The 13,567-nt window shown below is 40.3% G+C and overlaps 1 protein-coding gene across 15 annotated transcripts in view; it reads right to left on the reverse strand.

The window, feature by feature from the left end:
• Positions 1 to 13,567, reverse strand: part of TNS3 (tensin 3) — a 243,433-nt gene that overhangs the window by 14,475 nt on the left and 215,391 nt on the right. For all 15 annotated transcript variants that reach the window (XM_075493671.1, XM_075493666.1, XM_075493665.1 and 12 more), the window contains 4 exons: positions 8,226 to 8,397; positions 5,203 to 5,846; positions 4,479 to 4,565; positions 1,759 to 1,890 (listed from right to left, as the gene is read on the reverse strand). In XM_075493671.1, the coding sequence (XP_075349786.1) occupies positions 1,759 to 1,890; positions 4,479 to 4,565; positions 5,203 to 5,846; positions 8,226 to 8,397 (1,035 nt within the window). The remainder of the gene's footprint in view (positions 1 to 1,758; positions 1,891 to 4,478; positions 4,566 to 5,202; positions 5,847 to 8,225; positions 8,398 to 13,567) is intronic.

A 13,567-nucleotide genomic window follows, 5' to 3' on the forward strand; every position in this document is an offset into this window, starting at 1 on the left:
AGTGAGGAGATTCAAAGTCCAAGAGGCATATAAAAATTCCCTGAGATTTAGCATTCTTTTGAACATATACATACATATGCACACATATAATTAAGAGAACTTCATGATTTCTTGAAAGACTGGTTCACAGTATTTCACACCTGACTACAAACTGAATCTCTCTCCAAGTAATTAAAGGGTTATTTCATAGCAACGGGACGAACCTACCTAACCATTCAAACTTTAACAAAAGAGCCACAAACACAAATGCTCCCTTTGACTCTGATCTATCAGCCACAGTCCAGGAAACACATGACATCAAAGGATGACTTTCAGGCTAATACAGATGAACACATTAATCTGGACAGCAGAAACTTCTACGCAAACAAATATTGCATAGATCACCTTTTCAAACAGCTTACTGTTTGCCGTTATGCTCTCACAATATTCAAAATAAACGACTACAACGGTATGTGGGAAGGGGAAGCCTGGAACAAGAAACCCTGCAGAAGACTGAACAAATTTGTGCCTTCTGGGATGAAACAGTGGGAACTAAAAAAGCTAAATATCACAGAGCGAGAAGTGGAAGAATGCTACAGTCTCAACTAAAATTTTTCTCTTATTACCACTCCCCTGTGGTACAACTAACATAAACTGGCTCTTAAAGGCTAGTAGAGTTTGAACTTTCATGTCTTCCTGGACTTCACTGATCTGATGATAAAAAAGGATTACTAAAAATACCCACTCTCCATTTGCCTCCTTGTTGTTGCTATCACCACCCCAGTGCACCCCTATTGTCTTCATTAAATAAGACATTGCAGTGGTTCTGCTGGTGTTTCTTGGCAATAAAAGGAAGGATTACATGGCAAATTTTTATTAGAAATTGTCTCAAGATACCAGATTAAGTATACAGAATTTGAAAGTGTTATTATAATAGAGGTGGACTGCTAACCTTGCCCCAGAGTAAGCATGAAATCTAAAAAAAAAAAAAAAAAAAACCAAAAAAACCCCCCACAACCAATAGCCAACCAACCGACAAAACCACACTTCCATAGCCATGACACTAAGAATCACTGCTTTCCTGTGATCTCAGTTCCTTACCTCACCAGGCAGCGTGTACTAATGAAACATAATAAGCTTTGTAAAAGGAAAACAGCAGCAATGAAAACCACCCCGCTACCCTTGCAGTAGCACAAATGGAGCCAAGAACACTACAGATACTGGCTGCTGAGTTTCCGTACATTGATTAACGCTTTCCTTACGTTGTTCTCATTTTACCTTTCACAACTATCAGGCAAAGTTACACATGGAGTCACTGGAGCTGGGAGAGTAGGTGTATTTCATCACTTCTTTTAAACAACTACCATCTTTCCTTAGGGAACCTCCTCAGATTTATATCTAATGTAGAACTGTCTCAAAACAAAACCTTGTGGTCAAAAATATTCAACCTTCCAGCCAAGTGAAAGCTTTACATGGTGGTATGTGGATCAAATGCAGAATGCTGATTGCTAGGGAGGACCCGTTACTGAGATGACACTGGTTTTCTATTAGGTTGATAAGGTACAATACATGCAGAGCCACAATGAACTTACATTTAGAAGCCATGGAGAAACTGTGAAGTACAACAGACATCTTACCCAGTCTCATTTAACAAAGTACCGAATGGAGCCTGTAATTCAAGTTGCACTTACTAGAAGAGGGGAGATTCCTCCAGATTATTACCCAGTAATAAGGACTTCCTACTATGTATGGCTTGTTAAATAATAGATAGTACAGTACCTTTCTTGTTTAACTGCAGCACAGAAGGAGGTGGTGTAGCAACTTTCATTGCTAGCCCATAGGCTCCCCGGAAAGAATGACTGTCTCGAACAATGAATGACCCAGGTTCCTTGTCCTTAAGAACAGCAATGGCTGCAAGGGATTCCAGGAAAGAGAGAGAAAAACTGTTCCAGAACAATGCACACACCCGAAAAGTACAGAAGTGCAAATCTATAATTAATAGGAGACGAAAGGAAGCAAGATCCTTTTATCTGTCTCCATTGCTGTAGAAAAGAATACAATCAAGCATATTTGGGGGATCAGAGTGGAAACATCTTGTGCAAATCTCTCAGATACCTATTTCACGAGAAGCCTGAAGTACAGATCCCTACTGATTTTTAAACTGAGCAGGACATGCAGGTCCCACCAGGATTCCAACAACCAGTGAGAGAGCAAGCTGATTCCTCCTTACATTTTTGCCAACTTGTTAGAAGCGTGACAGAGAGCACAGCTCGCTCTAATTCCCAAGCTGACTAGTCAGTAGTTTTTCTTTTCCTATGCATCAACAGGCGGAGTAGATCAATTTTCATCCACCACCAACTTTCTGTCCCTGCAAAGCAGTCTCACTCCCTTACTAGTTTTAAAGCAAGGGAAGGGATGTAAGTGAATATTTGCTCTTTGACTGTCCAAGCATTGAAATGTTTTACATCTATATTCTGTGATCTCTGCTGGAAGTGTGATAAGAAGTCCTCTCCACGAGGAACCATGTGCAGGGAAACTGCTCTTGCTTTGCATGAGTCTGCTGCAGACTTTGAAATCTAGTAGCCCAAAATCTTAAACTCGCTTTGAAAAAAGACGAAAGGTTCATCTACTGATTGATCTCAATAAAACCATAGTACTTCGGGGTTTTTTTTCCCTAAACTTTTTGGAAATACTTGTGTTTGTTTCCAAAATTTCTAACTATCAGTAAGCATTCAAAAAAACCCTGGAAAAAGCCCAAATTTGACCCTGGAGTCTTTAACTGTCTGTATACACAGATCATGGAAATTATGCATATGGGACATGAAGCCATATTTTGCAAGGCCTGAGCAATGATTACATCATAAACACATTTTTTTTCCATGAAAAAAAAAAGTAGTAACAGAAAATTGGGAAAATGCAGACATAATTGTCTCTCCTGTTTAAGTGAGTAAAGTAAATGCATATATTCTGTGCTATTCATCTGGCAGATCGTGAAGAAAACAACTACTTTCACAGTAACCTGTCGTGTTGAGAGGAGGAGGGTGAATAAATAAAACCCTGCAATTCAGCAGTACCGCATAACACTTCTAAATCCGCAGGGGACAGTAATCTTTTGTCACAGGAGCAGTCCATTAAGCACAGGAAAAAAGAACAAGTGTCCCCCTCCTCAGCAACAGTATCTTAAAACACTTTTTTAAAGGAATTTTACTTGGTAGGGTGAAAAGAGGCATACTAAAAGGTTGGGAAGATTTTCTTTTCATTTGTTCAAGCAGCTAGGTTTAAACTTTCTTTATGACCTACTTCCCTCTCTGGACTCGCATCAAGTCAGGAAATTTTTTTTGCACGTTTAAAGACTCAGTTCTCATTATGGATGGGAAGCAGATAAGGAGAAGGGGACTGGACTGAAAGGACCAATAAAACATCAGCCAAAGATGAATTAATGATCTGTTTTCTATGATCTTTATTCCCCTGGGCTCATATTTAGCACTACACTATAAGAGGCACCCTCACTATTTGAGAAACTATGAACTAGACAGACACAGCAATTCATTGTTTGCCAATAGCTGAAGACTATTTTGGTTTAGTGTGAACTTCCTTCCCAATGCAGAACTAATGTGTCATTTTTCCTTTTTGACAACCACATTTTAAGAAGCCCCATTTAAAATCCTGCCGTAATTCATTAAATACAATTCAGTATAGCTGAATATTACAATATGGACACAAGGACCGTCAGACCAATTGCATTTGCAAAGCACCCAGCATGCTTTATTTATGCGTTGTTGCAGGGACAAGGTATAAGTTCACATGTATACATTTTCACATATATAATAAAAGCTTTATCCATCTCATTGAATAATACATCTACATATATAGATGTACTATATCTGTATTGTACAACATAAAGATGTTGTTCCATGGGAGTGTTATTTCGTGACCTGTAAGAAATAACGTATGTCACTTGCAGCTGACAATGAAATTCAGGCTACAGAACGACTGGTAGACAAGGATGCTTTTATGATGACTTCTAGCTAGTGAATTATTCTCTGATATTTAGCATCTCTCAACCTATTACCTGTGCAGGGAAACACACATGGCTGAGATCATGCCAGAGCAGCACACTTGTACTCAAAAGGTTTCTGAGAGCAGACAGTTGTTTGGTATTGCGTCACGTGTATCTGCCATTCCAAAACCTGAAGCTTTTCAGTAAAGTACATTTGCAGCAGCCACCACACACATGTAAATTAGTTTGTAGTTAGTTCAGTTAGGCTAATAATTTGTCTGATTAACTGAATATTTTTTAAGGACTACTTGACTGCTCTCCACTCTCAAATTCAGCCTTTGGACAAAATAAATTAAGTGAGGTTGTCTGTGGCCCTTCTAGGTTTTATGTTTCTTCTTGTATTTCTCCTAGACATCAGGTATGCATCAAAAAAATTTAAGAATTCACCAACTAGCCTTTCTGTGAATGGAAATGCCAGAATATATATCAGTTGATATACCTTGTTCTCTTGAAATATCTGGCTTATACCAGAACTTGGATGTGTCCTGGACAAATTTTACAGTCACGTGTTTATCTGTTGTGTTTTCTGTGAAATAAAAGGGAAAAAAAAGTCAAAGAAATTTTTAAAATACAAAAGCATTTTTTACTTTTCTTTCCAACTTCCAATCACCTTAATTATTCAAAAAACTCATTATTAGAAGGACAATTGAGAGAAACTGAACTGTTTTAGAACCAGCAAATATAATGCCATACACTAAGATTCTGAAAGCATTCTTGAAATTTCATTTTGCAAAACCCATAAAATATTAAAAACTCTTACATTTATAAAGCTGCATTAAATACAAAGCTTCTCAATGGAGTCCAGTGAATACACATCTACATTTTTAACTACCCTTGAAACAAATCTAGAAAGGTGCAGAGAGAAGCCAGCCCTTATTAAAAAAAACTGGGCTCCACACCACTCGCTTGTGGTCTGGCAGTTCAAAAGGTAGGCTGCCCTTGGCTGACATCTCGGGAAGCACAGAAAGAATTCTGCAGCCTTGTTCTCAGAGTAATACATCCAAAGCCAGTGAACTGGCACCACTTACTGCAAACATTCAAGTCCTCTGTGCCATTTGCATTGCTTTTTTTTTCCCCCTTCCCACTTTTAGAATCCCCTAAATGTTTTTTATAAACTCATATAAAAGCTAATGTATTTGGAATTTCTCTGATGCAGAACCTACCTGGCACTGGGGAAGTGCTTAACATTTTTGAGAAATCTGGGAGGACATTTGGGAAGGGAATGCTGATTGTGCTTCCACTGTGGGGGCTAGAGAAGCCACTTGAAGAAGGTGACACGGAGGCAAAGGAACGGTCTCCTTCAGAGGACCTCTTTTTCTCTGGAAGAGGTGGCTGAGCATGTAGGTTCCCTCCATGGTGCTGCTGAACCGCACTGTTCTGACCATTGTGTCCAGAGGCCACTGTAAGAAAGTTTTGTGTCAAAAAGCCATTGTCCTCGGCACTTGCCACTGATGAGCTCATGGTTTTAGGAGAGAGGCTAGTACTGGCTATGAAAGTAGCTTGTTTCTCATCTCGGGGGGAGCCACTGCCCCTGTTGCCCCCACTGTAGCTCAGGTAGGCCCGGGCACTGCTGCTGACAGCAGGTTCTTGCTGTGGCTCTGCTGGTGAATTCTCCAGGCTGCTCAGGGTGACGACTTGCAGTCCTGGAGTTTGGAAATGAGACAAGAGAGACACATCTTGCATGGCGTTTGAAAACTCAGAGGGCACAAGGTAACCTCCTGGCGGCCTGCTGTTTCCCATTGAAATCTGGAGCGACGGGGAAGCTTTAGGGCTGCTTTCAAGCCAAGGACATTCTGTTGCAGAAGAGCTGTCAAAAAAAGCCAAAAATTGAACACAAAAATAAAACAACAGCCAAATCATTCCCTTTAAACATCCCTGTACAACCCACACTGCAGCAATCACTGAAAGCACTGAATCACCTCACCCAGGACAATACCTGAGGGTGCTCTTTGACAACATGCTAGACCTGGTGATGCAGCTGGATCAAGGGATTCCAGCCCCACCCTGAATCACTCATTTCTTCAGTGTAGGTCATTACTTTCTGCCTCATCTCACCCTCCAGCTGGCCATGCTGATGGGACAGTTTCTGAGTTTGCACTATAAACCAGGCCATCAAATTAATCATAGTTAAAAATACTCCTCCTTCCCCCTGTTTGAGAGGGTTACTTTCAATATGAATCAATTCAGTGAGGTTGTTCACAGCATTGCTTCACACACAGTGGTCCTGGCGATCTCTACATGGTGAGCTGCTACCTGGAAAAGAGCAGTAGGAGGCAAGAATGTCTTAAGCCAAGGCTGCCATCAAAGGTAGAGGTTTATGGAAGAAAACTGACACTGCCACAGCAGTTCTTACATGCAGAGTCTCTTATGCTCATTTAAAAAAAAAAGAAAAAAGAAAAAAGAAAATAAATGGGCTATGGAGGTAGCTGTACACCATCACACAATAAATGAGTAACTATGATAAGAATACAGTTCACAAGATCCAACTTTTAGACCAGGTCCCTTTTAATATAATTTATATTAAAAAAGGAAGGGAGGCAGGTCCAGTGGTTAATTTATTTGATGATGGAATCATTTTGGTTGATAGAATTAAGTAGTTCAACAGTAAACATTAGATTTTTCTACTGGGTAGCAATTCCACCTGCCCAAGCAAAGAGTAACTAATATCCTTCTAAACAAGAAAACTAAGTTTCTGATTAAACCATCTGATAAAAGTTTAAATTGTCTCCTTGCTTCTAACAGTGAAATACCCTTAGACTGTAGCTGGAAAACATTACCAGCAATATCAAATGTAGAGAGAACAAACTCATTGTGAGATGCAAAGGGAAAAGAGCTGACATAAGATATATAAAAAAAGAAAGGATTTTTAATTAAAAGAGAACTGTGGAAAGTGATACCAGTAGATTTGAACATATCAAAGTAGAATGGCCATAAAGAAATGGCAGGGAAACAATTGGAAGAAGACATCACTGCAAGGAAAAAAAAAACCCAAAACCACAGCTGTAGCTATCTGCTAGATGAAATGAAAAATGACAGAAAAAATATTTAGAAAGAAGGGAACAAAATTTTCTAGATAAAGTTTGAAGGAGGAATGTAAACTTGGTAATGACTGCATTGCCTCATAAGGTTTTAATTCATATCCACTAATAATGAAAACGTTACATTGCCTCCTCCTTAGAAAATACTAATGTACTTTGTTCAGTCTTATGATTCACATTCATAATCACAAAATAAAAACATTCTTTCACAGTCCAAGTACTGACTGAAAATGAAATCAATTAGATGGGAAGATAAATAAAAGATAAATAGGTATCAACATACTTGAAGTCCTCACTGAGAGTCTGACACACCAACCAACAGGATTCCAAATACTTACTGTGAAAAAGGAGCCAATTATCCAAGAACAAGAATAGGATAATTACCCACAAAGGAATGTTGTTGCAGAGTGACAGAGAAGGAAACCTAATCGGCTGTAATGTAACACCTCATCTATTAAGTAAATATAGGGCACAGCTAATGACTGACCATTCATTGTCATGGTCTTCTGAACCTTCTAACAGTAACCTGGGACTCCTTGTTTGTTTGCCGTGTTTCATCTTATGCTGTAAGCTCCTTGGGACAAGGACTATTTCCTAAGTTTATACTATTCAAGCTCTGGTCCAGAGCCCTACATCTTTACCACAACATAAATATGAAATAATAAAATCTCTCAGCCTGCTGAGTAGTTGAAAGGGAGTCAGCTATTCACTACCAAAAACAAATCCTCTGACATTTTACTGACTAGAAACGCCCGTAATGCAGTGAGAAGAGTGCTCCATCTCATATACAACTTATTCCAAGTGAAATTTCATTAAATGCTTTTCAGTAAAGCATTAGAGAAGCTGGTTAAGCACACAGGAAAATATGTATGAGCTTGTGCTAGCACCTAATAAAGTAACTGAGCTATAAGCTCCTATTTAGTTTTGTATTCCTATTTATCTTCAAAGCTAATTTATATGTCTCTGACATATAAATAACATCTGTGTATGTGGTAAACTCCAGCTGGTGGACAACATCATCATTAAATGTCACAACCAAACTCGAAGTCCTTGGACAAATGATCTGCAATGAAGATGCAAGCATAACATCTTGGCTGGAAACTATAGTTATGAGAACTAAACAATAAGGTAGGAGAATCTTTTCCTACCTTTCTCCCCCTGGGATATGACTGTTACTTGAAACAGTACATGAAGATGCAAAACAGTGCTGAAAGGAGGGATCCGTCTGCATGTTGGCCCTCAGCAAAGCAGGGTTAGTGCCCACAGTGCTGTCAGACATCACCATAGAGTGGTTAATGGCTTCTGTGTAACTTCGAGATTCTGCAGCAAAGGAAACAAAGTAAAAGGCAAGTTAAAAAACAACTCAGATTTTTATGGACCTTGTACTAAAAGAAGTATTTATAAAACAATCTGTTTTTCTCTTAATAGGACTATAAAGAAGAGTTTTTATTTGTTTGAGCAGTAACATTTTATTTCACAACATTATGTTGATTGCTGAAAACATCCAGCAGGGCAAATGGCAGAGGGAATAAAGATTACAGAATTACACCACTCAAACTGATCAGTTCTCCAAGGTACATTCTCTAACCCTAAAGATGAGAACAGACCCATCTGTTCCAAGTTGTTTTGCATTCCACAGTCCACAGTATTAATCAGATATGTCTAGTCAAGTGTCCAATGTGACTATACACACCATCAGTGTGCACTTAAACACCAAAGTGATAGAAAACTGGAGTATTAATTCAGCCGGCCCATTCAGACCACTGCTGAATGGGGCAGGGGACCTGGTGGAAAAATGACACAGAAAACGCTGAGGTACTCAAAACCTTTTTCACCTCAGTCTTTACCAGTAAGACAGGCCTTTGGGAATTTCAAGCCACTGAGACCACAGGAAAAATCTGGATCAAGGAAGACTTACCCTTGGTGGAGGAGGACTAAGCAAAGGAGCACTTAAACAAACTGGACATATGCAAGTCCATCGGGGCCTGACAGGTTGCACCCACAAGAGGTGAGGAAGGCTGATACTACTGCAAGGCCACTCTCTATAATCTCTAAAAGGTCACAGCAACTGGGAGAGATTCCTGAAGACTGGAAGGAAGCAAGCGTCACTCCTATCTTCAAGAAGGACATGAAGGATGATCCGGGGAACTGCAGGCTTGGCTAGCCTAACCTCAGCCTATGGGAAGGTGATGGAGCAACTAACCTTGGAAACCATTTCCAAACACATGAAGGAAAAGATGACTGAGGGTTGTCAGTGTGGATTTACGAAGGGGAAATCATGCTTATCCACCCTGATAGCCTTCTTCAGTGAAGTGACTAGCTTAGTGGCTAAAAGAAGAGCAGTAGATGTGGCTTATCTTGACTTTAGTAGGGCTTTTATCATGGTCTCCCATAACATCCTCATTAACAAGCTGACAAAGCATGGGTTAGATAAGTGGACAGTGAGGTGGACTGAAAACTGGCTGAATGGCTGGGCCCAGGGGCTTGTGATCAGCTGCACCAAGTCCACTAGGAGGCAAGTCACTAGCATTATACCCCAGGGGTTGACACTGGGGCCAATACTGTTCAACACCTTCATTAACAACCTGGATGATGGGATAAAGTTTCATCAGCACGTTTGCAACAATAGAAAACTGTGAGGAGTGATTGATAAACCAGATGGTTGTGCTGCCATTTAAGTGGGAGAAATGGGCCAAGAGGAAATCTCAGAAGAAGTTCAACAAGGGGAAATGCAAACTCCTGCACCTGGAAAAGAATAATCCCAGGCATCAGGACATGCTGGGGACCAATGGGCTGGAAGACAGCTCTGCAGAGGAGGACCTGGGGGTCCTGGTGGACAGCAAGCTGACCATGAGCCAGCAATGCAACCTCATGGCAAAGGCAGTCAACAGTATCCTGGGCTGCATCAGAAAGAGTGCTGCCAGCAGGTCAAGGGAGGTGATCCTTCCCCTCTGCTTAGCACTAGTGAGGACACATCTGGAGCTCTGTGCCCATTTCTGGGCTCCCCAGTACAAGAGAGACATGGACTTGCTTGAGCAAGTCCAGCGCAAGGCCACAAAGATGCCTGGAGCATCACTAGGACTGGAGCATCTTTCATAGGAGCAGGGGCTGAAAGAGCTGGTGCTGTTCAGCCTGGAGAAGAGAAGGCTCAGGGGTATATTATCACTGTGTATAAAAACCTGATGGGAGGGAATGAAGATGAGGGAGCCAGTCTTCTTTCACTCTTCTGCTCACATGAGCAGAAAAGGACAGAACTGGGGTTGAAAGGCAGCTGAGCAGCACAGAGCAGCACAGGGTTTAGTTACCATTACAGATACAGATTTCAGGTGTGACTTTGTTCACACCCCACAGACAAAAAAGTAAAGCAACTGTAAACTTTTCTTTCCTAATAGCTTGCAAAAAGCAGTGGAGTAATTGGTTTCTAAATTGATTCAAGTCTGAACTATGTTCAACTTCATTATACTGGACATAAATACTATGGGATATAGTTAAAACGGATGCATTTGGATGAGGAATAATGTGGATGCTATTACTGAAGAGCTTTATAAAGGAATAGCTTAATCCCCTTCTTTACAGGTACATTTGAATAACCAGTCAAGCTCTAATGAGGATTACTTTAATTATTCTGGTATAGTCTATAGCAATCCAACACCTATTCACATAAGCCCAGGCTCAATGGCACTATTTTCTACCATAGAAAAGGCCACGCACTAAGATACTGCAAATGCCTGTGCATCGGAATAGCTTCATGCACCTGAATAGTTCCATTGACCTCAACACTTGCAGGACTGGAACTCAATAAGACAATCACAGATGAAACAATCTCTAATTACTGTCTCCTGAGTAGAAACACTTCAAAAGACTGAGGGAGAAAAATTACACAAGAAAGTTACAGAACAATTCCAGTCCTACATAAAGTTAAGATCATGTTAACGTATCTTTTCCATAAGGGAATCTTTCTCATGTAAAAAGGAGGAAGGTTCTCAATATTTCTGTGAGCGCCACTGAAACAAGTCTAAATAAACCTTCTTTTCCCTTCAATTCACGGCAGAACCTGGCTCTATTAGTTGAATGAGGAGGGTGCAAGGTACTTAAAAGAAATGCCTGAGATAAGAAAATCTGCAAATCAGTGCCGTGACTGAAAACTATTTGAATTCCTCACATAGCACACATACTGTACAGAGCAAACATTTAATTAATGAGGGAAACATTAGAAAACTGCAACACTGTCTTTTAACTGTACCCATTACTTTAATTATAGCCTCGTCAGCCATAAAAGTGAACTTTAAGGAAATACTGCAGAAATGTGTGTGATGTGGAAGAGCTAGAGAAATCTGAATCTGTATCTATCTAATAGATCAGATATATCACACTAATTCTCACACTGGTGCAAACACAGTCAGAAAAAGCTGGCTGTATAAACCCATGATTTGGGCCATATTCCTACTTAAATCAGTGGTGCTTGTTTACACAAGTATTACAAAGATTGACTGTCTACCCAAGTATTATAAAGATTGATGTTAAGCCTTGAGCAATGATGTCAGCGTATAATAAAGTAATATTACTTTGTCTTAACTATTATCTGAGAAAAAGCCAATTAGTTGAAGGTGGGTTGGTCAAACTAATGTTATATGTCTGAAGACTACTAGAGCCTCCCCAGAAACACAACTTTCACTAGGCTAAAAGCAGATGAATCTACCGAGAGCAGCATCTGTAAGACGAAATATCCTAAGTGCAACAGATGTCTCATCTCTACATGTGAACCTGCAGATGCTTCCCAATTATACTGCAGGTTGAGATGACTCTGCTACTGTGGGAGAGGTTAATGCACTCCCTGCAGGCACAGGAATTATGATCACAAGCTTAACTCCATATGCTTGCTTGTTTTCGTGCCCCTATGTCTGCTCCCCTGATATCAGAATATATAGGGGAGTCACTGGACTCCAGTTACCAAGAACCTGGGGGTAGGAAGGGAAGTGGCACTCCTTCTGAAATAGCTTAAAATCTCCTCCCACTCTAATATGATCTCAGCTATGTGCATAAGAGTTAATATAAAGCATTTATACACAAAGTCTTCTCCTTCCGCCAATAACAGCACCTGCTTGAGGAAATGAACCAAGACCCAATTCTTCCCTGTTTCAGGCCTTGGACTGTTACTATTACCTTTAGAGCACCAAATGCTGCATGAGGGAAGGACCACTGTCACACTCACAGATGCAGCATCTCTTTTCATACCCAGTTTTCACAGATGTAAAATACTAAACTAAGAGTGAAAAGCCACTGGCAGCCAGGCATGTAATCTGCAGAAAGAACGCAAACTCTGTACAACTCTTCCCAGGCTAGAAACAAGTATATCTGAAATGCACTTCCCATGAAAGCAGCTTTGTTTATATTTCAATTAAAAACAAGCTTGCTGAATATTTCAGCTATGTCCTCTCTATTGTCTGATGCCAGAGTCCACACTCACCGGTATGCTGTTAACTCTTTATCTCACAGAATCATTAACTCAGTGCAATCTCATAGCTTCTACAGGATTTCTGTACGCACGGTATGAACTCCCCCGGCATGTTTGCTGCAAAGTATCAGTGCTTTTTGTTGCAGGCCCCTACTAAACCTATGCCATTATATCTGTGAGAACACTGACAATGTAAAAGTGCAGCTCCCTACTCAAAGAACTGACATGACAAAACCAGGATCATTCATGTTCATGTCTCTTCATGCATGCGGATCAGACCTGCGTATCTACATTTACTATCACTGATCATCAAATTTACAGGCAGAACCTAAGAGAGGAACTGGACTCTTTGCATCATATGCTGCTGAAAAGTGACATTCAGGAAGAAAACAAATACTATTGTGCCCACATGCAAGGCAGAAAAATATTCAGCTCGCTCTTCTACTGTCCCACTTGGCAGCAAAGGGCAAATACTTGTAAAAGTTGCAAGCTTCTTTCAGTTGTAAGCAGAAACTCCTGGATGTGCCTAGTACACAGCTATATAAAGTAAGATGTTATAGATTAACTTGTATTTTAATCCACTAAATCTATTAAAACAAAAAAGAAAAAGGAACCCCGAAAAAAAACCCACCAAAAAACCCCAAAGTGGCTTAACCCACGCCATGGTCCAGATAAAAGATATGTAAAAACGCATCCCTTTTCCTCTTTCTTGTAGCAGCTGAAGGGCAAAATCACCTCACAACTTTAGAGACAGTGGTCCAGCAATGGCAGGGAAGTGAAAGGAGCTGTCATTCCACTACCATACCTTTTATTTTAGCAGCTTCTCATACATTCCCATCTTTGTAGTCCTTTTTGTGAGAAGGTGATAGCTAACCTCCATTGCATGAGCTTGAAAACTCCAGTCAAGATCCTCAGTTACATCTTTTGGGGAAAAGGAGCTTTAAGTCACTGTTGCACTCCCAGAACCCTGAGCTGACCACCCCCAAACCATCTCAGGCCAGCCTAAAAGCTGAATGGACACAGAAAAGCATATTG

Source organism: Mycteria americana, chromosome 2, assembly GCF_035582795.1.
Source record: "Mycteria americana isolate JAX WOST 10 ecotype Jacksonville Zoo and Gardens chromosome 2, USCA_MyAme_1.0, whole genome shotgun sequence".
Lineage (NCBI taxonomy): Eukaryota > Metazoa > Chordata > Aves > Ciconiiformes > Ciconiidae > Mycteria > Mycteria americana.